We start from the raw sequence: 24910 nt of genomic DNA, 5'->3' as shown, positions 1-24910 counted from the left end.
CACTGCTTCCTTTTCCAGCAATGAGAAGGGAAAATGTTAGCAAAGAAAGAGCCGTCAGAAAGAGAGGGGAATCAGTACAGTTTTGTTTTCAAAGCAAGGGGGAGGGCTTGTCAAAATTGATAAGCACCAGAATCAACCAAGGAGGGGGGGATCTAGTATAAGAATAAAAGAAAAATTGTTGGGCTCAAAAATGAAAATGACAGGAAGATGTACACTAAGAAGCTGGGTCCCAGTTATTTCCCTGCCTATTTCATTCCCTGCATGTTCCCCCAGCACACAGACTTTATTAATGATTCTTTTTTTTAAATATTGAAGTATAGTTCACACACAATATTACATATTAGTGGTTCTTCATGCATATATGGTATAGGCAAACGAATCTATTATCTCCCTATATAAGGGCCTTTTGATTTGTTCATTACAGAAAGTTACTGGGGATCAATGAGTGTAGTTTAGAGGAAACCAGGGGACAGAGGTTGTGTCACAGTGCTAAGAAAGCAGAGAAAAAAAAATTAAAAAGAAAGAAAGCAAGCAGGGAAGGGAGCGTGTTTTGTTTTTTGTTTGTTTGTTTGTTTGGTTTCATTTCATTTTGTTTTTTTTTACTACAGGAGTCCCGGACAGTGAACTAGGGAGTCAGCTTCTGTTCTTGCCTTTGCTCGTCACTGTACACCTGGGGATCATCAGCCACATCCTGCAGGTGAGAAGCCCCAGGTGCTGAAAGATAAGTAATTGCAAATCACATGGTGCCAGGAACAGTTGGTGACAACACAGCCAGAAAGAGAGGTTTCCATGTTAAGGAGGTAACAGAGCAAGTGGAGATGTTTCTATAGTGGGAGAGACCTGTGCACTTTATTTTTTAAAATCACAAGAAGGGAGGCAGAACTAGAGAGATTAAAGATTTGACATAAAATAACTGAAAGAGCAAGATCCTAAATGAACATCTAGAAGACTGGAGGCAGAAACTCCTTGTTGAGGGGTGAAAGTGACAGCAGAGTGAAGCAGAGGCAGGAAGATGGAGGAGACAGTTGAGTTTGCAACAGTTGCAGTGGAAAGTGAGAACAGTAAACTCATCACTGCACAACAAAGCAGTGACAGCGCGGACACACTCTGTAAAGAGTGGGAAGCTCCAGGGAGTATATTCTTCATCCTCCCAGAATTGCCCTCACCTCCCAACACTGAGCCCCTGCGCCTCAAGAAGGGATGTAGACCTGAGTGATGAACCCACGTAACTAACTGATGGGCTTCTCTGATGGCCCAAGGTATTCTGGAATTAGTGCTGCTGTCAATTCTGGCTGTTAATTCTGGAGTTCAGGTGGAGGCATGAAGGATGCGTGGAATAAGGACACTGAAGAAATGTGAGAGGTAGGGAAAGAGGAAGTGTAGTCAAATCTTGGCTACTGTGGGCCTTATTTCTCTCTGTGCTAGATTCCTTTGGGGAGCATTCACTTATCCAGCAGACATTTACCGAGCACCTCTACTATGCTAGATCCTGTGCTAGGGGCCAGGTACACAGTGACCAAGATGTAATGATCTCTGATCGTGATGAGATGACATGATTTCTGCCCCCACCAAGAGTGCCAGCAGTTGGAAAGGCAAAAAAACTGAACTCTGGTGAGAGTTACCAGAGTCCTGTGAGAAGCCAGGAGTTCACTCATTATCTAGGAGATCCCAGAGGCCCATAGGGTTTTGAGTGAATCCATGAATAAATGAAAGCAGAGATGGAAAGGTGACAGAAAAAGAAACTTGTCAAAAGCAAGATCTCGAAGCCTTGAGATCTAATCTGCAACCTTTTTTCCCCCCCAAAGTAAGCTCTACACCCAAGCTGGAGCTTGAATTCATGACCCTGAGATCAAGGGTCGCATACTGACTGGGCCAGCCAGGCGCCCCTAATAGGCAACTTTTAATATCCCTGAAGTATCATGGGTCTCCTCCCTACTGAGGAACTCAGAAATAGGTTATTTCAAAGCAGCACAGTGCCTGCCACTGTAGCAAAGAAGGGGTACATTTGGAACTGCTAAGAACCGAGTGTCTGGAGCCTGTCTGCATTCAACTTCTAGCTTTCCCCCGTCCACCAGAACAATCTCAGGACACACAAGCTGCCCGTGCCTTTGTTTTGCTACCTGCAAAATGGGGACCATAAGATTGGCTAGCATTTATTGAGCACTAACTCTGTGCATTGCACCAAAGGCAGGCCTTTTTTCAGATGGGGACACTGAGGCACAGAGTGGCTACTTAACTTATGGAACGTTACACATATTTCTTGCACACGAAGAGAAACCCGTCAAAACTCAGCAGCAAGCAGGAGAAGCGCCACAGACAGCTCTGAGCTCTCAGGTCTCCCGGAACCGCCGGGGCGGGGCCAAGGGAGGAAGTCCCGCCTCCAAATGGAGGAAGTCCCGCCCCGCACTTCCGCTCCACGCCCCCGCTGGTCCTACCTCCTGCAGTAGGGTAGCGTGTTGGGGATGGCGGAGGCTGGGGACCGCGGTGGGCAGCAGGCGGCCTGCGGGCACGACAGCTACTGCTCGCCGTTGGCCTCCCGTTACGCCAGCCCGGAGATGTGCTTCATGTTTAGCGACAGGTGCAAGTTCCGGACCTGGCGGCAGCTCTGGCTGTGGCTGGCGGAGGCTGAGCAGGTAACGCGCGGCGAGGAGGGGAGGGGAGGGACGGACGGGGAGGGCACGCCCCAGCACGTGCGGGGCTCGGCGCCGAGCGGGGGCGGGAGCCCGGGCCTTGGGGGCAGCTGCGCTGCTATTTTCAGCCGAGTGTCCCTTTCCTGAGGAGCTGTGGCCGCAGGAAGGTCAGGGCAGGAGGCCCGGGAGTCGACACCTGTTGCCTCCCCTGTGTTGACTCAGGGAAGTTAGAGACCCGGCGGCGGCGGCGGCGAGAAATGCACGCCGCGGTTCTAAGGATGTATCTCGGCCCTTCCTGCAGGAATACTCCGCCGGCCACGGACACCGAGCGCTCGCTACGTGCTGTTGTGCTGCGCTAATTTCTTCCCGCATCTCTTCCCGTTTAACCCATAAAGACTTGGCACGCCTGGTGGTGCCTGCCCCACGTTCTGTGGGAGAGGGCAAGCCTCATGATAGCCGAGCGCGTTACTTGCCCCTGACCAGGGTGTGAACCTGCCTCAGTGCAGAGCCTGAGCGCTTGGCCACTTCGTCTTCCCCACTTGCCTCAGCGTAGTTGGTGACAGGACTGCCCGCTCCACTCGGCTGCGTTCCGCTTTCCCGAGGCGGGAGAATCAGGGTCGGGGATTATTAGATTGGGTTTCTGGGGTCTCTCATGAGAGCTGCACATAGAGTTATGTAGCCCAAGGCTTTCAGAAATAGCTCCAGAGGGGCCTTCCCGGAGGAGTCGAAGGAAACTGAAGGTGATCCAGAGAGCTATAAAGTTTCAGGGGGAAAGTGCCGCAACAGGCGAGATGGGAGTGTCCTCTGGAAGGACATCAGTAAACATGGAAACAATGTGAGTAGTGCCTGGGACCGAGATACAGCGCAACTCCCCAAACAGGAGACTCTTCCTGGATTCTCCCCCTCGCCTCACTGTGCTCCAGAAAATTAAGTGACCTAATAATAGTGGACACTTTTTATCATGCCTACTACGCCGGACACTGTCTTAAGACCTTGTGTGTTAATGGCTCATTAATCTTCAAAACAACATTGTATGATAAGTCCTGTTTTACAGATGTTTGACAGATGGTGGAATGGAGGCACAGAAAGCCTTCATAAACTATTGGCTCTGATAACGATAATGGGTAGAGGAGGACATTGATAGTGTGTTGTGATTTATCATGTACTGGCTTGTACTCTTTTCTCTTTCACATGATACTCCATGATATAGATGAGGATAGTGGCGCCCGAAGCCTTTGCAGGATCACCATAGCTAGTAAATGTCTTCTGGCTGGAATTGAAATGTAGGGTCCTCTAAATATGTGTTCTTTCCTCTGCCCAGTTTACACATTGCCTGAAATGCATACAATTTTGGTATAATCTCCTGCGTTTGGATTATCTGTTAGGGTGTCAAAATGAGCATAAATTGCATAATAATTTAGTAGGTAAGAAAAAAGTTGAGTAAGAAATTAGGAGAAATGCAGAAAAGCTGGAGTAGGGGATGAATTTTAACAAGATGCCTTGCGTCGGGGTAGGAAGCAGTTTGGCCACACCGCCCCCTGCTGCTTTGCTTTGGGAGGAGCCCTGAGATACCCTACCCACTGGCTAACAATCCAAGGCTGCTCTGCCCATGTGGTGTCTGAGCTCTTGAAATATGACTAGTGTGACTGAAGAACTGAATTTTTACTTTTTATTTTCAATCACTTTAAATGTAAACAGCCACATCTGGCAAGTAGCTACCATCCTGAACAAGATAGGCCTAACATGCAAGATCCTCCCCAGGGCCAATGCTTTAGAGTTTCAAGTGACGTTTGTTTGTTTTTAAAGATTTTATTTATTTATTCATGAGGAACACAGAGAAAGAGAAGGAGGCAGGGACACAGGCAGACGGAGAAGCAGGCTCCATGCCGGGAGCCTGACTCAGGACTTGATCCCGGAACCCCAGGATCACGCCCTGGGCGGGAGGCAGGCGCTCAACTGCTGAGCCACCCAGGCATCCCTCCAGTGAGGTTTGAATGAATTTCACCAGTCTGTGTATTAACTTGAATCCTGGGTTCTGAGCGGCCTGTGGGCTGCAAGCTGTTTTTTGCTAGCCCAATTTTTCCAGTGATGGAAGAATGTAAGATGTTGATGTGTTTATTTTCTCAGTGACATTCTGTAAAAGTTTTTGGCTTTACTATATTTGCTGTATGTAATTTGTTGGCAAAACCGCTTGCAACTTTCTTAATTTTCATTTCTCTAAGTAGATCCACTTGGCTCAAATGTAAAGCTGTGGCCTAGATCCCACACGTAGGACACTTACAGGCCAAGCACTAAGGGGTATGCAATAAATACAAGCTCTCCTTAGGGGAGTATACATTCTAGGGGGAGGGACAGGCTAATAGATTTGTAAAAATGTCATTTGGTTATAACTGCTGTAAATAAATTTAGGCTAAAGGGATAGATGAATGAGATAAGGATGTTTCACAGTGGAGTCAGGAAAGACCTCTTTGAGGAGATGATATTTGAGCCCAGAGACCAAAACATGTGAGCCATGAGCCAGGCAGTGATATAAGGGCAGAGTGAACAAAGATCAGAATTATATTGTTTATTTTGGTGTTTACTTAGAATGTAATTTGCCATGATTCATTAAGAAAATCATGCCCTCCAGGGCATCTGGGTGGCTCAGTCGGTTGAGCATCTGACTCTTGGTTTCTGCTCTGGTTGTGATCTCAGGGTCATGGGATTGAACCCCACATGGGTGGGGCTCCACAGTCTGTGGAGTCTGCTTGAGATTCTCTTTTCCTATGTCCCTCCCGTGCTCGCTTCGGCAGCACATATACTAAAATCCTATGTCCCTCCCCATGTGTGTGCTTGCTCTCTCCCTCTCTCTCTTCCTCTCTGGAGTAAATAAATAAAATCTTTTTTAAAAAAGGAAAAAGAATATTGTGCCCTCCTCCGTGTGCTTTTAGCTACTTCAAGTTTTATTTTTATTTTTTTCTAAAGATTTATTTATTTTAGGGTGTGTGTGTGTGTGAGGGAGGTGGCAAGAGGGCGTAGCAAAGAGAGAGGGAGAAGCAGACTCCCCACTGAGCAGGGAGCCTGTTGCAGGGCTCAGTCCCAAGTCCCTGAGATCATGACCTGAGCTGAAATCAAAAGCTGGTGACACTTAACCAACTGAGCCACCCAGAGCCCCGCCCCAAATTTTAATTTGAGAATTGGGAGGTGGAGGGCCCCTGGGTGACTCAGTTAGTTGAGTGCTTTTGGCTCTGTATTGAGTCCTGCATCAGGCTCCCTGCTCAGTGGGGAGTCTGCTTCTCCCTCTCCCTCTGCCCCTCCCCTCTGCTTATTCTCTCCCCCACCATATAAATAAATAAAATCTTAAAAAAAAAAAAATAAAGAAGGGCATGACTCAGAGCTCCAGGTAGGTCTTCCTCAACCCCTGGATTCTCATCTCCATTCACCTCTGAACTCGTCCTTTAAAAAAAAAAAAGAAGAAGAAGAATTGGGAGGTGGAGCATAAATGCTAATATGAACCAGTTTTTTTCTTGGTGTCACTTCAAGTCATTGTGACACTTGAGGTTATTTATTTTGTTTTGCTTGTTCTGCAGGCATTGGGTTTGCCTATCACAGATGAACAAATCCAGGAGATGAAATCAAATCTGGACAACATCGACTTCAAGATGGCAGCTGAGAAAGAGAAACAATTGCGACATGATGTGATGGCTCATGTGCATACGTTTGGCCACTGCTGCCAGAAAGCTGCTGCCATAATTCATCTTGGTGCCACCTCCTGCTATGTTGGAGACAATACAGTAGGAGCCTCTGTTGTTTTGTTTCCACTTAGGATTTATACATTTTATTTGATTTTGTCTAGTTTGAGGAAGTGACTCCATAGATCTTTAGTTTTAGGGAGTATCCTAAATTCAGGAATTTTCTGCTTTAGTTATCTTTCCAATCTAAACTATAAGCCCCTAATGACCTCCATAAAATAAGGCCAGCAGATATTGTTTATGCATTGGTTGGCTGGACATAAGTCGAGGTTGTAGTGTTTTAGTGGCAAGGTAACTGTCCAAAGGGATTTTCTTTCCAAAGTCCTTTATAACCCTTTGCTGTACTTCTGAAAAAAAGAAAAGATTGCATAATTATTCTTTTTTTATTCATTATGGTTCTTTCACAAAACACTTAGTAGAAGCAGCTTATTGTCAAACATGAAAAAGTAATAATCACATTTTCCTAGAGTTTACTGGTGCTTGGCAGTATTCTGAGCACTTTGTATGTGTTGCTTCATTTATTCACAACAACCATAAGAGAGTTGCTTTTGTCTCTATTCTTTTTTTTAAAGATTTTAAGTAGACCCAGCACCCAACATTTGGTTCGAGCTCACAACCCTGCAATCCAGAGCCACACGATCTTACTAACTGAGCTAGCCCAGTGCCACCTTTTAGCTCTGTTTTTCAGTAGCTTCTTGAGGTGTTGTTTACATACCATGAATTTACCCATCTTAAATGTATAATTCAATGAGTTTAGTAAATTTATGCAGTACATTCTTCACTCCAGTTTTGTGACACATCCCTCACTCTGAGAAGTTCTCCTGCTTGTTTGCAGTCAGTCCTCACTCCTGCTTTCCAGCCCAAGCGACCATTGAGCTGTTCTCTTCCTCTGTAGTTTTGCCTTTTCTGGTAATAACATATAAATGAAATCAGAGTATGTAGTCTTTTGGATCTGGGTTTATGAACCCTGTCTTTACAACTGAGGACACTTAAAGAGAGGCTGAAGAACGTGCCTAATGCCACACAGCTAGGAGGATACAAGTCCGGGGAAAATGACTTCAAAGCTGTGCTCTTACGCTGTGCTGTAGGACCAGAAGTTCGATCCCAGATATGCTTCCAATTCAGAAAGAAGCCACTGATTTTTTTAAGATTTTATTTATTTATTCATGAGAGACAGAGAGAGAGAGATGCAGAGACACAGGCAGAGGGAAAAGCAGACTCCACGCAGGGAGCCCAATGTGGGACCCGATCCCGGGACCCCAGGATCACACTCTGGGCCAAAGGCAGGTGCTAAACTGCTGAGCCACCCAGGGATCCCCAGAAGCCACTAATTTTTAAGTTGCCCCAAATACTTGTAGTCTCAAGTGGTACATAATTAAGGGCAGCTAAAGAAAGAACAACAGTCATCTTACTTGGAATATAGTTGTTTTACGTGTGAGGTCGGGCCCAGCAATTACTATCTCCCCGACTGGCCTGAAATAAATCTCTTATTTCCCTCCAGAATGGCTTCAGATTTCCTAAACCTTGATGTTCCGATTCATGTCTTTTTGTTGTTGTTAGTGGTTATAGATGTGAACAAAGGAGGTGAAACTAATGAAGTGTGCCCCCGGGAAGCTTCTCAGAGACTCAGGCACTCCTCTTTGGGAAGATCTAGAGCTTGTTGACCTGGACATCGTCACAGTATCTTGGATGAGGGTTGCCCTGTAACTGTTTTCCAGTCGTTTTAGATACCACATATATAGGCCTTTACTAGCATAAGGGTTTTGTTCCTCAGAGATCCCAGAAGCACGACTGTCTAGGTTGCGTGCTTTTAAAACCACAATCTGAAAAGAACAACTTCTGTTAACATCTTCTGGCTTGCACAGAGGGTTGCAATAGTGAGGTAGGCAGCTAGCTGAGAAGCCCAGTTGTGATGGCCTAAAAGTGTTATGTAATAATATTGTTTGGGCAAAACTGTCTAATATGAGACCACTACATTTTCCTTTGCAGGACCTGATTATTCTTAGAAATGCGATTGACCTGCTCTTGCCAAAGGTAAGGTTTGCCAGCCCTGGGTTCCCCATGATAGGAGATGGGCATCACTTCCTAATAAATCAGTGCAATGTGAATATTAAATAGATTCTCCTTTACTCAGATGAATGATCCTGTATCTCCTCTGTAGAACTAATTGTCTCTCTTTGGGTTAAAATGTGCTAAGTGAATGCTTTTTAAAACACAGCTTTTTAAATGAAGGAAGTTAGCCAGCAGCTTATTGTTGAAATAGGTGGGTCAGATTTATGATTTTGTCCTGTTTTTCTGCATGAGTATATAAGTCGTCTTTTGGTAGTTGTTCCTCAGAGATCCCAGAAGCACGACTGTCTAGGTTGCGTGCTTTTAAAACCATAATCTGAAAAGAACAACTTCTGTTAACATCTTCTGGCTTGCACAGAGGGTTGCTAATAGAAAGGTAGGCAGCTAGTTGAGAAGCCCAGTTTCAACATTGGTTGAACACTGGTTACTCTGAACTCTTCAAGGCACTATTTTTCTTTTTAAGATTTATTTATTTATTTATTCAGAGAGAGAGAGAGAGAGGCAGACACACAGGCAGAGGGAGAAGCAGGCTCCATGCAGGGAGCCTGATGTGGGACTCGATCCTGGGTTTCCAGGATCACATCCCAGGCTGCAGGCGGCACTAAACCGCTGCGCCACCAGGGCTGCCCTTTTCAAGGCACCTTGAGATACAAAGATGAAAAGATAATGCCTCTGCCTTTCACAGGCTAGAGATTTAATTTTTTATTAAATTGTCTAAAAGTTTAGTTCCTGATTATGTAACAAGCTCACCCTAAACTTACTCTTTACTACATGGTCTCTCTTATAGCTTGCTAGAGTGATCTCTCGGCTTGCTGACTTTGCTAAGGAACGAGCTGATCTTCCTACCTTAGGTTTCACACATTTCCAGTAAGTGATATGGTTACTTCTTGGGTTGTGGGCTTGTTTGTGTGCATTTGACTTTCATTTCCTCCTTCAGTTTCCCCTCTCCATGGAAGCCTGGAGGTGAAGACTCTCAAAACATAATTTAAGCAAATAACTTGGGATGCTTATGAAGAATGAACCTTGTCCCTATCTGAGAAGCTATACTCATAAGAGTTCATTTGGGGAACATTGGGAGACATGAATCAAGAGCCTTAGAAAGCATTCATGCTCCTTGATTTAGTCTTCCATTTTTGAGACTCTTGCCCAAGAAAGTAATCTAAATTTTGCAAAAAGCCTATGTACAAAGATGTTTGTTAAAATACTAGTTTTTTTGTTTTTTTGTTTTTTTTAAAGATTTTATTCATTCATTCATGAAAGGCACAGAGAGAGAGAGAGAGAGAGGGGCAGAGACACAGGCAGAGGGAGAAGCAGGCTCCATGCAGGGAACCTGACATGGGACTTGATCCCGGGTCTCCAGGATCAGGCCCTGGGCTGAAGGTGGCGCTAAACCGCTGAGCCACCCGGGCTGCCCAAAATACTAGTTTTGATAATAAGCATTGGAAACAATCTAAATGGCCACAATGATAGAGTAATTCAAGAAGGTAAAGTATATAGTATGGTTATAGGCTGGAATAATATGCAGCCATTAAATGATGCATGTAAGACTAATATTGTGGAAATATGCTCAGGTTAACATTATGGGAAAAAATTGCACATGGTAGATTGTACAAAGATTGGAAGAAATTACATCAAGATGTAAATATTGATTTCTCTAGTTTATGGGATAATAGGATAATTAAAATTTTCCCTATATTTTGTATTTTTGATTTTTAAAATGTGCAAGCATTTTTATGATAAAATCCTTTTCAAAACCGAGAATGTCATTTTTGGAATATTAGTAGCAGATTTCTAATGATGGTATTTCAGTAGTGGTGTGTTAACATCTGCCTTAGGTTTTGATGGGATATTGCTATTGCAACAAGGATATTATTGTCTATAATTTAGGAAAGTCTGCTGAGTTTAATCTTCATCAAAGTTAGGGCATGCATTTACTGGTAGCAGAAACCTGAAGAAATTGTTCATGAGGAGTCATTGTGCAGTGTGTAGGGGTTGGCCATGCCTTCTGCTGGCTTCTGGCATTACCTGAGTTGTAACTTCTCTTCCTCTCCTATGACTATTGGAGAGTGATCAGAGAATGCACGCATCCCAGTATTCCTCTGGGTATAGTGTGATGAGAGGTACCTGCTGCCAGTTTTAGCAGGCCTTAAACACTTAGAAAATGTATTGATGAAGGGTGCCTGGGTGGCTCAGCGGTTGAGCATCTGTCTTTGGCTCAGGGTGTGATCCCGGGGGAGAGAGAATCTCGAGTCCCACATCAGGCTCCCTTTGAGGAGCCTGCTTCTCCCCTGCCTCTGTCTCTGTCTCTCTCTCACTCTCTCATGAATAAATAAATAAAATCTTAAAAAAAAAAGTATCGATGCATAGGTATCATCTCAGTATAGGTCAGTCCCTGTAATTAAAAAACAGCTTTGGGGCACCAGGCTGGCTCAGTTTGTAGAACATACAACTCTCAACCTCAGGGTTGTGAGTTTAAGCCCCATGTTGAGCATGGAGTACACTTTAAAAAAGGTTGGGGGTGCCTGTGTGGCTTAGTCAGTATAGCGGCTGACTTTTGATTTTGGCTCAGGTCATGATCTCAGGGTCCTCGGATTGAGCCCTCTGTCAGACTCCCTGTGTGGTGGGAGTCTGCTTCAGAGTTCTTGTTCTCCCTCTGCACCTCCCCCTGCTCTCTCTCTTTCTCTTTCTCTCTATTTATTTAAATATTTTATTTATTTATTCATGAGAGACACAGAGAGAGAGAGAGGCAGAGACACAGACAGAGGGAGAAGCAGGCTTCCATGCAGGGAGCCTGACATGGGACTTGATCCTGGGTCTCCAGGATCACACCCTGGTCCAAAGGTGGTGCTAAACCGCTGAGCCACCAGGGCTGCCCTCTCTCTCTCTTTTTAAATATTTTATTTATTCGTGAGAGACACAGAGAGAGAGTCAGAGATACAGGTAGAGGGAGAACCAGGCTTCCTGCAGGGAGCCTAATGTGGGACTTGATCCCAGGACTCCAGGATCACACCCTGAGCTGAAGGCAGATGCTCAACCACTGAGCCACCCAGATGTCGCTCTTTCCCTCTCTCAAATAAATAAACCTTTTTAAAAAGAGGAAGCAGGGGCAGCCCGGGTGACTCAGCGGTTTAGCACTGCCTTCAGGCCAGGGCCTGATCCTGGAGACCCAGGATCGAGTCCCACATCAGATTCCCTGCATAGAACCTGCTTCTGTCTCTGCCTGTGTCTCTGCCTGCCATCTTTTTCTCTCTCTCTCTCTCTCTCTCTCTCATGAATAAATAAATAAAATATTTAAAAAATAATAAAAGGGGAAGCAACTTTATTGAGATATAATTCACATACTAAAAAATTCACCCTTTTTAAGTGCACAATTAGTGTTGCTGTTATTAAGATTTATTTCAGGGGTGCTTAGGTGGCTCAGTGGGTAAAACGTCTGCCTTCAGCTCTGGGTTATGATCCCAGAGTCCTGGGATCAAGCCCGCAGCATTGCGCTCCCTGCTCAGTGGGGAGTTTGCTTCTACCTCTACCTCTGCTTTCTGCCTGCCAGTTCCCCTTCTTGTGAGCGTGCACTCTCCCTCCCTTCTCCTCCTCCCCTCCCCCCTTTCTCTCTCTCTCCCTCTTCCCTCCTTCTATCAAAGAAATAAAATCTTAACAAAAAAAAGATTTATTAGAGAGCAAGTGGGGAGAAGTGCAGGGGGAGAGGGGGAGAAAGAATCTCAAGCTGATTCTCCACTTGAGATTGACATGGGGCTCAATCCTTCCGCCCCGAGATCACCACCTGAGCCAAAATCAAGAGTCGGATGCCCAACTGACTGAGCCAACTATGTGCCCGTAATTAGTGACTTTTTAGTATATTTACAGAGTTACAAAGTCACCAGTACATAATTTCAGAATATTTCCATCACCCCTCAAAAAAAAAACCTATGCCCATTAGCAATCACTCCCATTCCCTCCTGGCAATCAATGTCTCCTCCTGGCAATCACAATCTATTTTCTGTCTATGGATTTGCCTCTTCTGGACATTTTATTTAAATAGAGTCATACAATATTCATCTTGGTATAACTGGCTTTATTCACTTAATATAATGTTTTCAGTGTTCATCCATATTGTAGCATGTAGGGTTTTTTTGTTTTTTTTTGTTGTTGTTTTTTTATAGCCAGAATGGTGGATATACCAGATTTTGTTTGTCCATTCTTCAGTTAATAGACATTTGGGTTGTTTCTACTTTGTGGCTGTTATGTACAGTGCTGCTGTGAACAGATCCAGGCAAAGCCATTCGCTTATACTAGTAATCTATTAGCAAGAATTAGATAGAAAACTACTATGATATTTAGGGATATATTGTGCTTGTGGTGTTCCTTCATGTTGCCAGCTGTTTGTGTCATTAGCCTAGTGGGAGAGAAAATGCATCAGGGATGAGCTAGGTCATGTATTAGAACTCCAGCTTTATTGCAGTGTATTCATAATTTAAGTTTTGTGTTCAGGAACAGACCTACAAGGGATTGATTTAGACTTGGAACAGGGAGCAAAGCCACCAGGTGTTACATTAGAATCCCTTGTTGTGTGTGTTCTGGGGTTCTCCACAGCATGGCTAACCTCTTATCAGATCTGGTCTCACAGAGGCTTTCCTTTACTGGCAGTCTAGAGTAGCATTCTCCAGTGTCCTCATTTTATGTTTTCATATTTCTGACAAAAAAATCAATAGTTACTTTGTTTACTTGTTTACATCACAATATGAACTCCATTGGATAGGAGGCTTGTCTGTTTTATTTGTTGTATTTTCATATTTTTTTAAAGATTTTATTTATTTATTCATGAGAGAGAGGCACAGACACAGGCAGAGAGAGGGAGAAGCAGGCTTCACGCAGGAAGCCTGACATGGGACTTGATCCTGGGTCTCCAGGATCACGACCTGGACTGAAGGCGGCGCTAAACCGCTGAGCCACCCGGGTACCCTATTTGTTGTATTTTCAAAACCAGAACACATTGGATACTTGATAAATATTTGTTACCTGAGTGTATTTAACTTGCCAGAGTCTGGGAACAAACAAGACAGACATTGTCCCTGCCCTTACATTGCCTCTTGATGATAAAGAAGCATATTAGGAGACCTTTAGTTTTATAATCAATGAAATTTTATGAATGATCCTTATTTGCTGAAACTTCTTAGCTCTGGTTTTGTTTACCCTGGTTTCTCTATCTCTTTAATTCTTCCCCTTTCCAGAGGTAGCAGTTTATTTGAAGAAGCAGTGAAGCTTTTATGAAGTAAGTTCTTGGTTTGAGACTTCCATGTGTCCTTTTTGGGTCTTTTTCAGGCCTGCTCAGCTGACCACAGTTGGGAAACGTTGCTGTCTTTGGATTCAGGATCTTTGCATGGATCTCCAGAACCTAAAGCGTGTCCAAGATGACCTGCGCTTCCGAGGAGTAAAGGGCACCACTGGCACTCAAGCCAGCTTCCTGCAGCTCTTCGAGGGAGATGAACAGAAGGTATTCTGAGAGCAGCCCGGGGGACATGGAAACTCAGTGGTGAGAGCATCAGAGATAAAGCTGACCTTCAGGATAGGAGGAGAGATTGATTTTGGGACAAGTGGAGTCTTTGGACTGGAACGGGTACCAAGGGTTGAAACCTGGGCAGGATATGGAGATGCTCTCATACTGGTCATACTTGGACTTCTACAGAAATGTCTTTTTCTTCCAAGGTAGAGCAGCTTGACAAGATGGTAACAGAAAAGGCCGGATTTAATAGGTAGGTAAATGGGGGAAAAGCGTTGGCTTCCCTCCTGAGTGATGGAAGGCTTGTGTTCAGTGGACCGATAGATTTGACCCTAACTTTTTCTTCCTTTGTCCTCTACCCGTTTCCTTTTATCTCTGGCTTGGGTTTTATTTTCTTATAGTCTAGATTTTATCTTTTTGTAGTCTACAAGGAGAAGGCAAGTGTTTACTTCTGAGATTTTTAGGATAATCTCACCCATGTCGAGGTTCTCCAGTGGGTTCATCTAAATCTGATCATTTCCACTGAAGGCCACAAGGTTTCACCATGGCTCCTCCTTCCAGTCATTTCCATCAGGCTGTGTGGCAGGACTTGGGTACACAGGCCCATGCTTCCTTCTTGGGTCTGGGGGGTTAGTAAAAAGGGTGGAAGAACAGTTTGTCCCAGGAACATATCATTGAGGTCATCTGGGCTCAGTGTGACTAAGTATATCAGTGAGACCAAGCTTTTGCTTAAGATGTGTTTTTGCTCATTTATTTGACACAGTCACATTTTGAAGAAAAAATTTTTTTTCAGATTTTAAGTAATTTCTACACTAATAGAGGGCTCAGACTTAACCCTGAGATCAAGAGTTGCATGCTCTCAGCCAGGCACTGAAATATTTTCACTTACAGTTCTTTTCAATTGATTTCTAGGGCTTTCATCATCACAGGGCAGACTTACACACGAAAAGTAGATATTGAGGTGCTGTCTGTGCTGGCTAGCTTGGGGGCATCCGTGCACAAGGTGAGTGGTGGTAGCAGTTTGTTGGGAGTGGAGCTGAGAGCTTTGCACACCTCAGACAGATGGTATTGGCCTCGGATTTTTTTTTTTTTAAGATTTTATTTATTTATTCGTGAGAATACACAGGGAGGAGAGAGAGAGGCAGAGACACAGGCAGAGGGAGAAGCAGGCTCCATGCAGGGAGCCTGACGTGGGACTTGATCCTGGGTCTCCAGGATCACGCCCTGGGCTGTAGGCGGCGCTAAACCGCTGAGCCACACCGGCTGCCCGGCCTTGGACCTTTATTTAGTCACATCTCTCAAGAGATGTCAAACTTCATTTTCACCATCTGGGGTCTGTAGGTAATACCTTTTAAATTAAGGTACATTAAAGGGCAAGACTAGCTCCAGTGTTTACACTAAAGCTCATCTTGCATTGTCTTTCCTTGCTCTGTCTTCAGCAATGTTTCACAGAAGTGTTTCCATGCTCCCTTACTTGTTATCCCTGCTCTTCAGGAGCCGGAAGTCTGAGTGAGCTATTACTCTCCGGGAACTCTTGGAGAGGATGTGCTCACCTCCTCCATCAGGCTAGCCTGCTCCCAGAGTCCTGTGCACCAGCAGTGTGGGACGATGCCTGTGGCCCTTTCCTCCTAGATTTGTACTGACATACGACTCCTGGCAAACCTCAAGGAGATGGAGGAACCCTTTGAAAAACAGCAGATTGGTGAGTGTTCTGTGAAGATATGGGAGCACTATAGAGATGCTAGGAGGCCTGTGAGTGGTGTGTTAATAGTTCACCCAGCAGCATACTTGGGCACTCATTGTTCTCTGAAGTCTCTCTGCCTTTGCTTCTCCTCCTTGTATGTGGCAGGCTCAAGTGCGATGCCTTACAAGCGGAATCCTATGCGCTCAGAGAGGTGCTGCAGTCTTGCCCGGCACCTGATGACCCTTATCATGGACCCACTGCAGACGGCATCTGTGCAGTGGTTTGAGCGCACACTGGATGATAGTGCCAATCGGTCAGTAGAAGGGGGATGCCATGTACATGTACAGCAAGGTGGGGGGAAGACCAGAAGAGGAGAAGCAAGTGGATGTTTTGAGCATCTGTGCCCACTGAGCCTGGAGTATAGCAGGGAGGCAGGAACGTAGAACAGTGGGATGAGTGTTAGGATGAGTGGGTACAAGATAATCTCTGTGGTAGTGGTAGTGGCGGTAGAGGAGTCAGGGAAGGCTTCACAGAGGAGGTGATGCTTTAAGACCAAGAAATACAAGCATTTTAAAAAGACCTTTAGGATAAGATATAGAAGCACCTGGGTGGCTCAGTTGGTTAAGGTCTGATTTTGGCTCAGGTCATGATTTCAGGGTTGTGAGATCAAACCCTGTGTCAGGCTCTGCACTGGGTGTGGAGCCTGCTTAAGATTCTCTCCCTCCCCTGCTGCCCTTCCCAGCTCCCTCTCTATAAATAAATAAATAAATAAAGATAATAGGTCTTTAAAAAAAAAAAACAAGATTGGAAGCATATATGAAAGCATAAGGGCAGGAGAAAGAATAGTTAGGGAGTTATTAGTAGTCAGGTAGCACTGGGGAATGAAGTGTCTGTGGCAAGAGATGAGATGGGACACGATTACAGATCACAATTAATTTATGAACAGCCCTGTAAGCCTTGAAAAGGAATTTAGTTACTGTGCTAAAGGCAGGTGAGGTATCAACTGGTGTCTTATCACGATTCTGTGGTGGTTGGTTATGAGATGGGTCAGAAGTAATTTGTAGCTATGAATACGGTACCAACATACACATAGTTTTCTGCTTTATGTTTATACTTAAAGATTTTAGTTTTTAAGTAATTCCTATACGCAATGTGGAGCTCGAACTTACAACCCTGAGATTGAGTCACATGCTCCACCCACTGAGCCAGCCAGACACCCCTATGTATATACTTTTTTTTTAAGGTTTTATTTATTTGAGAGAGAGCAGGAGCAGGGAGGGGGGTGGAGGTACAGGGAGAAGCAGACTCTCCACTGAGCAGGGAGTCCAGTACAGGGATTGATCCATGACCCTGAGATCATAACCTGAGCCCAAGGCAGTGGCTTAGCCAACTAAGCCAGCCAGGCACCCCTATACTTTTTTAAAGCAGTTTCATGTTACTATGGTTTGCTTGCATTGTACTGGGATCTGAAAAAGATATATAGTTAAAGCTAGCTATCTTGGGATCTGTGTGTAATCCAGGGAATAAAACACTTATGGAAATAAGTCAGCTGTTGAATACTTTTCAGCAGGGTGTGACCTAATCAGATGTGCCAGCGAAAACACCCTGCAACAATTTGGAGAATCAGTTGTAAGGGGACATAGATCTCATTAGAATGAGTTAGGAGGCTACTTTAAAAAAAAAAAATCCAAGTCTACACTGGCAGTGATCAGAGAGGAAGGATATAGGTAAAATCAGGGACACATTGGCTGGCCTTGGTGGTGGACTAGAGTGAGTATTAAGATCAGGGGTGGGGTGCTAGTGCCATTTACTGAGACAGGAGCAGCCACAGGGAGAAAAAGAGTGGGTTTGACCTGGTGAGCAGGAAGTAGTGAAAAAGTGGCTGAATCCAGTTTGGGGTTTGAGGTACCCAGGGATCAAACAGGTGGAGCTCTCCAGTGGAGTATATGATCTGGCTTGTAAGCAGGTGATCTGGACACCCCTTGTGGGGTGATCAGGATATTGGAGGTCATCAGGATATGGAGGTAGCTGAAGTCATGAGATTAAAGGAAATTGTCCATGTAGTACATGTGGCATGACAAGTCACACAGCTTCTGGGGACACACCCTACATTTCACTAAAATTGATATTTGTTTAAAGAGATAACTGAATTGGCTGTTTGCTTTCCAGACGTATCTGTTTGGCTGAGGCATTTCTCACTGCAGATGCCATATTGAATACGTTGCAGAACATTTCTGAAGGATTGGTGGTATACCCTAAAGTAAGAAGCCTCAGTTAAAAAGTAAAATCTTAGGGAGAAGGATTGGAATGTGGGAGGGGCAGTGAAATATTTTCCTGCTTTATAGCGAGTGTGTTTGGGGAGCTGCATTCTGGTCCAACAGTTCTTCCCAACCAGAGCTCATTCCTAAGGTGGTGACGTAAGCTCTAGAGAACTAACTCTGAAATCTATAATAGACACATTTACAGAAAAAAGTAAGTACTTTGAATTGGCTTACACTGTTTATGAGCATGAATCATCAGCTCTGGTGTGACTGGCAGGGCAGACTATTTCCTTTGCCTGTTTTTAAGTACCTGAGGCAAATGGGTTCATTTCCATTGCGTACTTGGCTCTTGAGGTTGGGCAATGAAATTTAGCAAAGTTCAGGTTTTAGAAATCTTTCAAATGAAGCAACTTTCAAAAGTTTGTTTAAATCAATATTCCTTTTTTAAATCAAAGTAATACTTTGGATTAGAAAGAAAACCGAAAAATACAGTGTGGATGAAAACGATCCATTCTACTCTCTGTCTTCATAAATAAGGCAGTTCATGTCCTTGTGTGTATTGTCGCACTAGATCTTTTACTGTATGTATGACTTTATAACCTTGAACCATCTTAGCCCTCCGTTCATTCTTCTAGGTAATTGAGCGGCGCATTCGGCAAGAGCTACCTTTCATGGCCACAGAGAACATCATCATGGCCATGGTGAAATCTGGGGGTAACCGCCAGGTTTGTTAAATCCTCATGCGTGGATGAGTGGAAGTTTGCACCTTTAGTCCTGTTCTTCCTTTTTTTTTTTTTTTTTTTTTTAAGATTTTATTTATTTATTCATGAGAGAGAGAGAGAGAGGCAGAGACACAGGCAGAGGGAGAAGCAGACTCCATGCAGGGAGCCCAACATGGGACTCGATCCTGGGACTCCAGAATCACACCCTGGGCTGACGGTGGCACTAAACCGCTAAGCCACTGGGGCTGCTCAGTCCTGTTCTTCCTTAAGAGTGAAAGCATTCTTGTCATCACCCTCAGTCATGGTGTTGGAAGAGAACAGTGACCATATTCTGCTGTAGAACAGGCTTTTCTCTGGAGGGTGATTGTGGTGAACTTGGTTCGTTAAAAGTGAATCACTTAATCACCTGTAGAAAGATCCACTCCTAGTGAGGGAATTAGGTCTGAATTTCCAATAGAAAAGGATGGGAAGTGGGCAGGACACAAGCACACATGGTTTATGAAGCTTTAGAGAGGCCAGCACAGGATGGGCATTTATTTCAGGTTCATCCTCTGATATGATCAGAGGGTCAAGATCTTCTTGGAGTTAGACTGTGAGAGGAACCACCTCAGCCTGGAAGGGCTTTGTGTACCAGCCATACATAGACAGCATGGATGTGGTGTTGGATGACTTCTTAAGATGTTCAAATGCCCTCTTAGTAAATGAACCAACAATACCTCACTGTCTTTCTAGGATTGCCATGAGAAAATCAGAGTGCTTTCCCAGGAGGCAGCTGCTGTGGTCAAGGAGGAAGGGGGTGACAATGACCTCATAGAGCGAATCCAGGCTGATGCCTACTTTAGTCCCATTCACTCCCAGTTGGACCGTCTACTGGATCCATCTTCTTTTACAGGTTGTGCATCCCGACAGGTAAGCACTGGCACTTCCATGGTGCTGTAAGCTTCTCCAAATGCCCTCTTTTTAAAATGCTCTTATTTTAATTTTTAAAATTTTTTGAGCGAGAGCAAGTGAGGGGAGGGTGCTGGGGAGGGGCAGAGGGAGAGGGAGAATCCTAAGCAGGCCCCCACCTAGCACAAAGCCCAATCCCACAACCCTGAGGTCATAATCTGAGCCAAAAATCAAGAGTTGGACGGTTTACCAACTCCCAAAGAAGTAGAACAGCCTTACAATAGAGGTTGGGAAAGACTTCTTGGAAGACTTGACATCTAAGCTGAATCTTAGGGACAAGTAGGAGTTGGTAAATACATAGATGTTTTTCATGGGAGAGAAACTACAATCATTTGGGTTTTGCTAGAGCAGCAAGTGTCCAGATGTAGTTACAGGATTTATTTATTTTTTAAAAGATTTTATTTATTTATTCATAGAGACAGAGAGAGAGAGAGGCAGAGACACAGGCAGAGGGAGAAGCAGACATCATACAGAGAGCCTGATGTGGGACTTGATCCAGGGTCTCCAGGATCACGTCCTGGGCTGCAGGCGGCGCTAAACCACTGCACCACCGGGGCTGCCCTAGTTACAGGATTTAAAGTTGGAAGACAAACTGGAGGTAGGAGACCAGCAAGGAAGCTGCTGTAGGCGGCCACGTAGTAGATGACAAGGGTGTTGAGCCAAGGTGGTGGTAGTTGCAGATGAGGAGATTGCAGGGCCATTTAGAGAGTTAACCCTTGGCAGCTTGTTGAATGAAGAGGAGGGAAGAAGCAGTGATGAGTTTAGCTTGGAGAAAGGGTAGACAATGGGAAGACCAACTAAAAGAACAGACTGGGCTGGTTTGTGTGGAAGCACATGTGGGCATGGTGGGTTGAACTGCCAGATATCTAGGGACAGATTTCTGAAAGGCAGTTGAGAAAAATAGAAGTTCAGTGGTGAAGTAAGAGTTTTATCAAATTATTTCTCAGTAATATAAACTGATACTGAAAAAGCTATCAAAGTTTGTCTTTACATTTTCTCTTGTCTGACATTTGCTTTCCTCTTTGGCAGGTGCAGAGATTCTTAGAAGAGGAGGTATATCCCCTGCTAAAACCATATGAAAGTGTAATGAAGGTGAAAGCAGAATTATGTCTGTAGAGTTGGAAAGAATTAAACAAGAAGTTGTTGGCTTCGTTAACTTTTATTGCTGGGTCATGGAAAATTTTTCTCTAATGCCTTATTTTATCTCAAGACCTGTTACCTGAAATTGGATACACTTTTCTTTTTTCTTGTGCGTGGTGCTTCCACATTTTTCAGAGTTTATAGTGCAGAAATAAATTACGTTGGGATGCCTGGGTGGCTCAGTAGGTTAAGCATCTAACTCGGTTTTGCTCAGGTCATGATCTCAGGGTTGTGAGATTGAACCCCATGTCAGGCTCTGTGCTCGATGTGAAGCCAACTTCAGATTCTCTCTCTCCCCCTCAGCCATTCTTACTGCCTGCCCTGCCGCTCCCTCTCTCTAAAAAAGACAAAAACAAAAAGGAAAGAAAAATGATGCTGTGTTGGACTCCGTTTTCTTTTCTTTTTTTTTTTTTTTTAAGATTTTGTTTCTTCATGAGAGACACAGAAAGCCAGAGACATAGGCAGAGGGAGAAGTAGGCTCCCTGTGGGGATGCAACTCCAGGAGCCTATGATCACAACCTGAGCCAGAGGCAGACGCTCAACCACTGAGCTACCCAGGCGCCCCTGGACTCTTTTTTTGTAGCAACACAACTTGTAGTTCATAGCTTGTTCTGTTCTTTCAGTCATGTTGTCCAACTAGCCTGGTCTATTTCATATGCTCACTTGATTGAGGAAGTAACTAACTCCTGGTCCTCTCTTCTGAAGGTAATTTTTTTTTTTTTTTAAGATTTTATGTATTTGAAAGAGAGAGATCACGAGGAGGGAGGAGGGCAGAGGGGGAAGATGACTCCCTGCTGAACAGGGAGCCGGATATGAGACTCAATCCCAGGATCCAGGATCATGACCTGAGTTGAAGGCAGATGCTTAATTGACAGAGCTACCCAGGTGCCCCTATTGAAGGTAAATTTGATCTGTATCTAGCAAAATAACTTGGACTCTGATTCAGTATGGTTGGATACCTTTGGTATCCAGTTATGTTTTGCCAGAATACATAATGAAATTCAGGCTCCTGGGTGGCTTCGTCAGTTAAGCGGCTGCCCTCAGCTCGGGTCATGATCTCGGGGTCCTGGAATCAAGCCCCATGTTGGGCTCCCTGCTTGCCTCTCCCTCTGCCCCTCCCCCAGCTTGGGCCCTCTCTTACTTGTGTTCTCTCTTGCTCTCTCAAGTAAATAAATCTTCAAAAAGAAAAAAATAATATATAATGAAATTCAGAGCCACAGTAGATTTTCAGGCTTATTCAGCTCAAGTTGTACTCAAGCTCACTTCATCTTTTTTTTTTTTTTTTTTTTTTTTTTTTTTATAATTATTGAAAGGTGCCTGGCTGGCTCAGTCAGTAGAGTATGTGATTCTTTTTTTTTTTTATGATAGTCACAGAGAGAGAGAGAGAGAGAGAGGGGCAGAGACACAGGCAGAGGGAGAAGCAGGCTCCATGCACCGGGAGCCCGACGTGGGATTCGATCCCGGGTCTCCAGGATCGCGCCCTGGGCCAAAGGCAGGCGCCAAACCGCTGCGCCACCCAGGGATCCCTCACTTCATCTTTCTTAAAGCTTGTATATCAGAAATTCTAGTTGGGTCTATTGATTTCATCAGGGCATTTGACAATTAATCCTGGTACTTAGATTAATAGGTGATTAAGCCAGCTGTAGCCAAAGAAGATCATTAAGAACTATCCCCCACCTGTAAGGAGAGTACTGGTATTAGTCCACAGACCTCTTATCCTCAGCCCCATCCAATTCTACATACTGTTTCAGCATAGATGAAAATGAAGAAATGTATTTTTTAAGAGATTTTTATTTTATTTATTTATGAGAGAGAGAGAGAGAGAGGCAGAGACACAGGCAGAGGGAGAAGCAGGCTCCATTCAGGGAGCCTGACATGGGACTCTATCCTGGGTCCTGAGGATCAGGCCCTGGGCTGAAGGCGACGCTAAACCACTGAACCATCCGGGCTGCCCGAAGAAATGTATTTATCAGATTTGCAGATAACACAAAACTAGAATAATTAACCAATACATGTTTTTGGTAAGATAACTAAAATTTTATCTAACCTGAAATAGATTGAAATGATGTGGCCAAAACTAAGAAGAAAAAATTAAGATAAATGTAAATTAGGCTTAAATTCCACTATAGTCTTACTGTTCCACATTCATGGCATTATGTTCCATTTTGGACACCCAGTCTGAGAAACAGAGATAGAGAGCCAACCTCCTGAGAAAATGTTGTCCTATGAGGAGTGGTAAGGGAATATTAGGGCCCTTGATCCTAGAGGAGAAAACTTGTCAGTGTTTCACATATCACCTTGAGGAGGAATAGTGGCTGAGGTAGCTATTGCTACAGTTGAGACCCATACCCATTGTTGAGGATCAGGCTGGCTTGGGCCCAGACATTGAAGCTACTGTGAGTTAGTGATTCTCCCTCTGCCCCACCCCATCCTTCCCCTACAGCTCAATCAGAAGCCAGACAACCGAGTTGTCAGAAATGGGAATGTTGAAAGGGATAAGAGGCTGAGTTGACTCCAACCATATATAATCAAAGGTAGTCTGGGATTGGACACCTGGGTGGCTCAGTCAATTAAGTGTCTGCCTTTAGCTCAGGTCATGATCTCAGGGTCCTGGGATCGAGCCTCTCATCAGGCTCCCTGCTTGGTGGGGAGTCTGCTTCTCCCTCTCCCCCTGTGTGCTTCTCTTGCTCCCACTTCTACTCCCAAAAATAAATAAATAAAATCTTAAAAAAAAAAAAAAGTCAAAGGTAGTCCAGGGTAAAGAGCTCAACCTCTTGGAAAGAAGAAAAGGAGACAGCCCTTGAAACCAAATTCTAAATATAGGTCAATGTAGCAGGTAAGCTTAGAGAGCATGGAGCTGTAGAAGGTCTCAACTCTTTCAGAAGCAGTTTACTATTCTTTTCGTGTGAATCTTGAGGGGTTTTTGAAACTGCTAGTTCTGTGTAAGGAATTAACTCATTGGGCTCTGATCAGGTATTGTCTACTTCTCAGTGTGGGCCACATTAAGAGGAAGTAGCTACTATCAATGTATCTATAATCTGAGAAGTTATGTTATATACCAGACACACTGGGGATACCAGATACCATGGATTTTACTTCAATTTCCTCACAGAAAATAAGGAAATAAGATGACAGTACTGTGATGATTGTTAGACTTCTGTTCTCTAGCAATTGGTAGTTTGGCTGGTTTTTCTTCTCTGGCAATTTGATTTGGTTTATTGTGCTTTCTTTCCTCTTCTAGTCTTTTTTGTTTTTATATTAATATACTTAAGTTATACTATTAACATACATAATTTTTTATTTTTTTATTTTTTTTCATTTAGATTTTTTTTTTTTTTTTAAGATTTTATTTATTTATTCATGAGAGAAATGGAGACAGAGAGAGAGACAGAGGCAGAGGCGGAGGGAGAAGCAGGCTCCATGCAGGGAACCTGACATGGGACTCAATCCTGGGTCTCCAAAATCAGGCCCTGGGCTGAAAGCGGTACTAAACCACTGAGCCACCCGGGCTGCCCCAATTTTTTTTTTTTTTTTTTTTTTAAGTAATTGATACATCCAGTGTGGAGCTTGAACTCACAACCCCAAGAACGAGATTGTATGCTCCACCAGTTGAGCTAGCCAGGTGCCCTTCCCATTTAACTTTTTTTTTTTTTTTTAATATTTTAGTTTTTAATTTATTTTTTTAAGGTGATCTCTAGGGATGCTTGGGTGGCTCAGCGTTTGAGTGTCTGCCTTTGGCTCAGGGTGTGATCCTGGAGTCCTGGGATTGAGTCCCATATCGGGCTCCTTGCATGGAGCCTACTTCCCCTGTCTCTGCCTCTCTCTGCGTCTCTCATGAATAAGTAAATAAAATCTTAAAATTAAAAAAAATAAAAATAATAAAAAATAAAGTGATCTCTACACCCAACATGGGGCTCAAACTTTCGACTCCAACATGAAGAGTCACATGCTCCAACGACTAAGCCAGCCATTTAACATTTTAATTAAGGGCACTTGGGTGGGCTGTATGTTGGCTAAGAAGAGAACACTCAGGCCTTCTCCAAAATTAGATTGAATTAGTTTACCAGTTACCTGAACTCCAGGATCTGAATCATCCAGAAATCAGGATCTGGGCAGACCATGGGGTAACCAGATTCTGTTCAGCTGCAGTTAGACACCTAGGTGTTTACTGCTGGCTTCCCCTGGCTGATGGTAGATATCATTTGATAACCAGGAGAGTCTCATGTCCTT

The 24910-nt window shown here is 44.1% G+C and overlaps 1 protein-coding gene across 2 annotated transcripts; it reads left to right on the top strand.

The window, feature by feature from the left end:
* Positions 1–2398: 2398 nt before the first annotated feature.
* ADSL (adenylosuccinate lyase) lies at positions 2399–20702 on the top strand. Of its 2 annotated transcripts, none has more exons than XM_038550472.1 (13): positions 2399–2633; positions 6200–6403; positions 8351–8395; positions 9219–9298; positions 13748–13919; positions 14132–14178; positions 14838–14928; positions 15558–15627; positions 15775–15922; positions 17779–17869; positions 18506–18595; positions 19325–19501; positions 20570–20702. In XM_038550472.1, exons 1-13 carry the CDS (start codon positions 2463–2465, stop codon positions 20654–20656), a joined length of 1473 nt encoding a protein of 490 aa, XP_038406400.1. In that variant the 5' UTR covers positions 2399–2462; the 3' UTR covers positions 20657–20702. The 2 variants fall into 2 exon arrangements, with proteins under 2 accessions (XP_038406400.1, XP_038406401.1); XM_038550473.1 differs by lacking the exon at positions 20570–20702 and adding an exon at positions 19957–20467.
* Positions 20703–24910: the final 4208 nt, after the last annotated feature.

The sequence above is a fragment of the Canis lupus genome, chromosome 10 (genome assembly GCF_011100685.1).
Source record: "Canis lupus familiaris isolate Mischka breed German Shepherd chromosome 10, alternate assembly UU_Cfam_GSD_1.0, whole genome shotgun sequence".
NCBI classification, from domain to species: domain Eukaryota; kingdom Metazoa; phylum Chordata; class Mammalia; order Carnivora; family Canidae; genus Canis; species Canis lupus.
This window is presented reverse-complemented; position numbering and strand designations above follow the sequence as displayed.

What these genes read in the sequence shown, in the direction of transcription:
- ADSL (XM_038550472.1), top strand. Translation starts at nt 2,463, where the DNA reads ATGGCGGAGGCTGGGGACCGCGGTGGGCAGCAGGCGGCCTGCGGGCAC. An exon ending in GATTGGTGGTATACCCTAAA is followed by an intron (nt 17,870 to 18,505) that starts GTAAGAAGCCTC and finishes TCATTCTTCTAG; the next exon opens with GTAATTGAGCGGCGCATTCG. An exon ending in AATCTGGGGGTAACCGCCAG is followed by an intron (nt 18,596 to 19,324) that starts GTTTGTTAAATC and finishes CTGTCTTTCTAG; the next exon opens with GATTGCCATGAGAAAATCAG.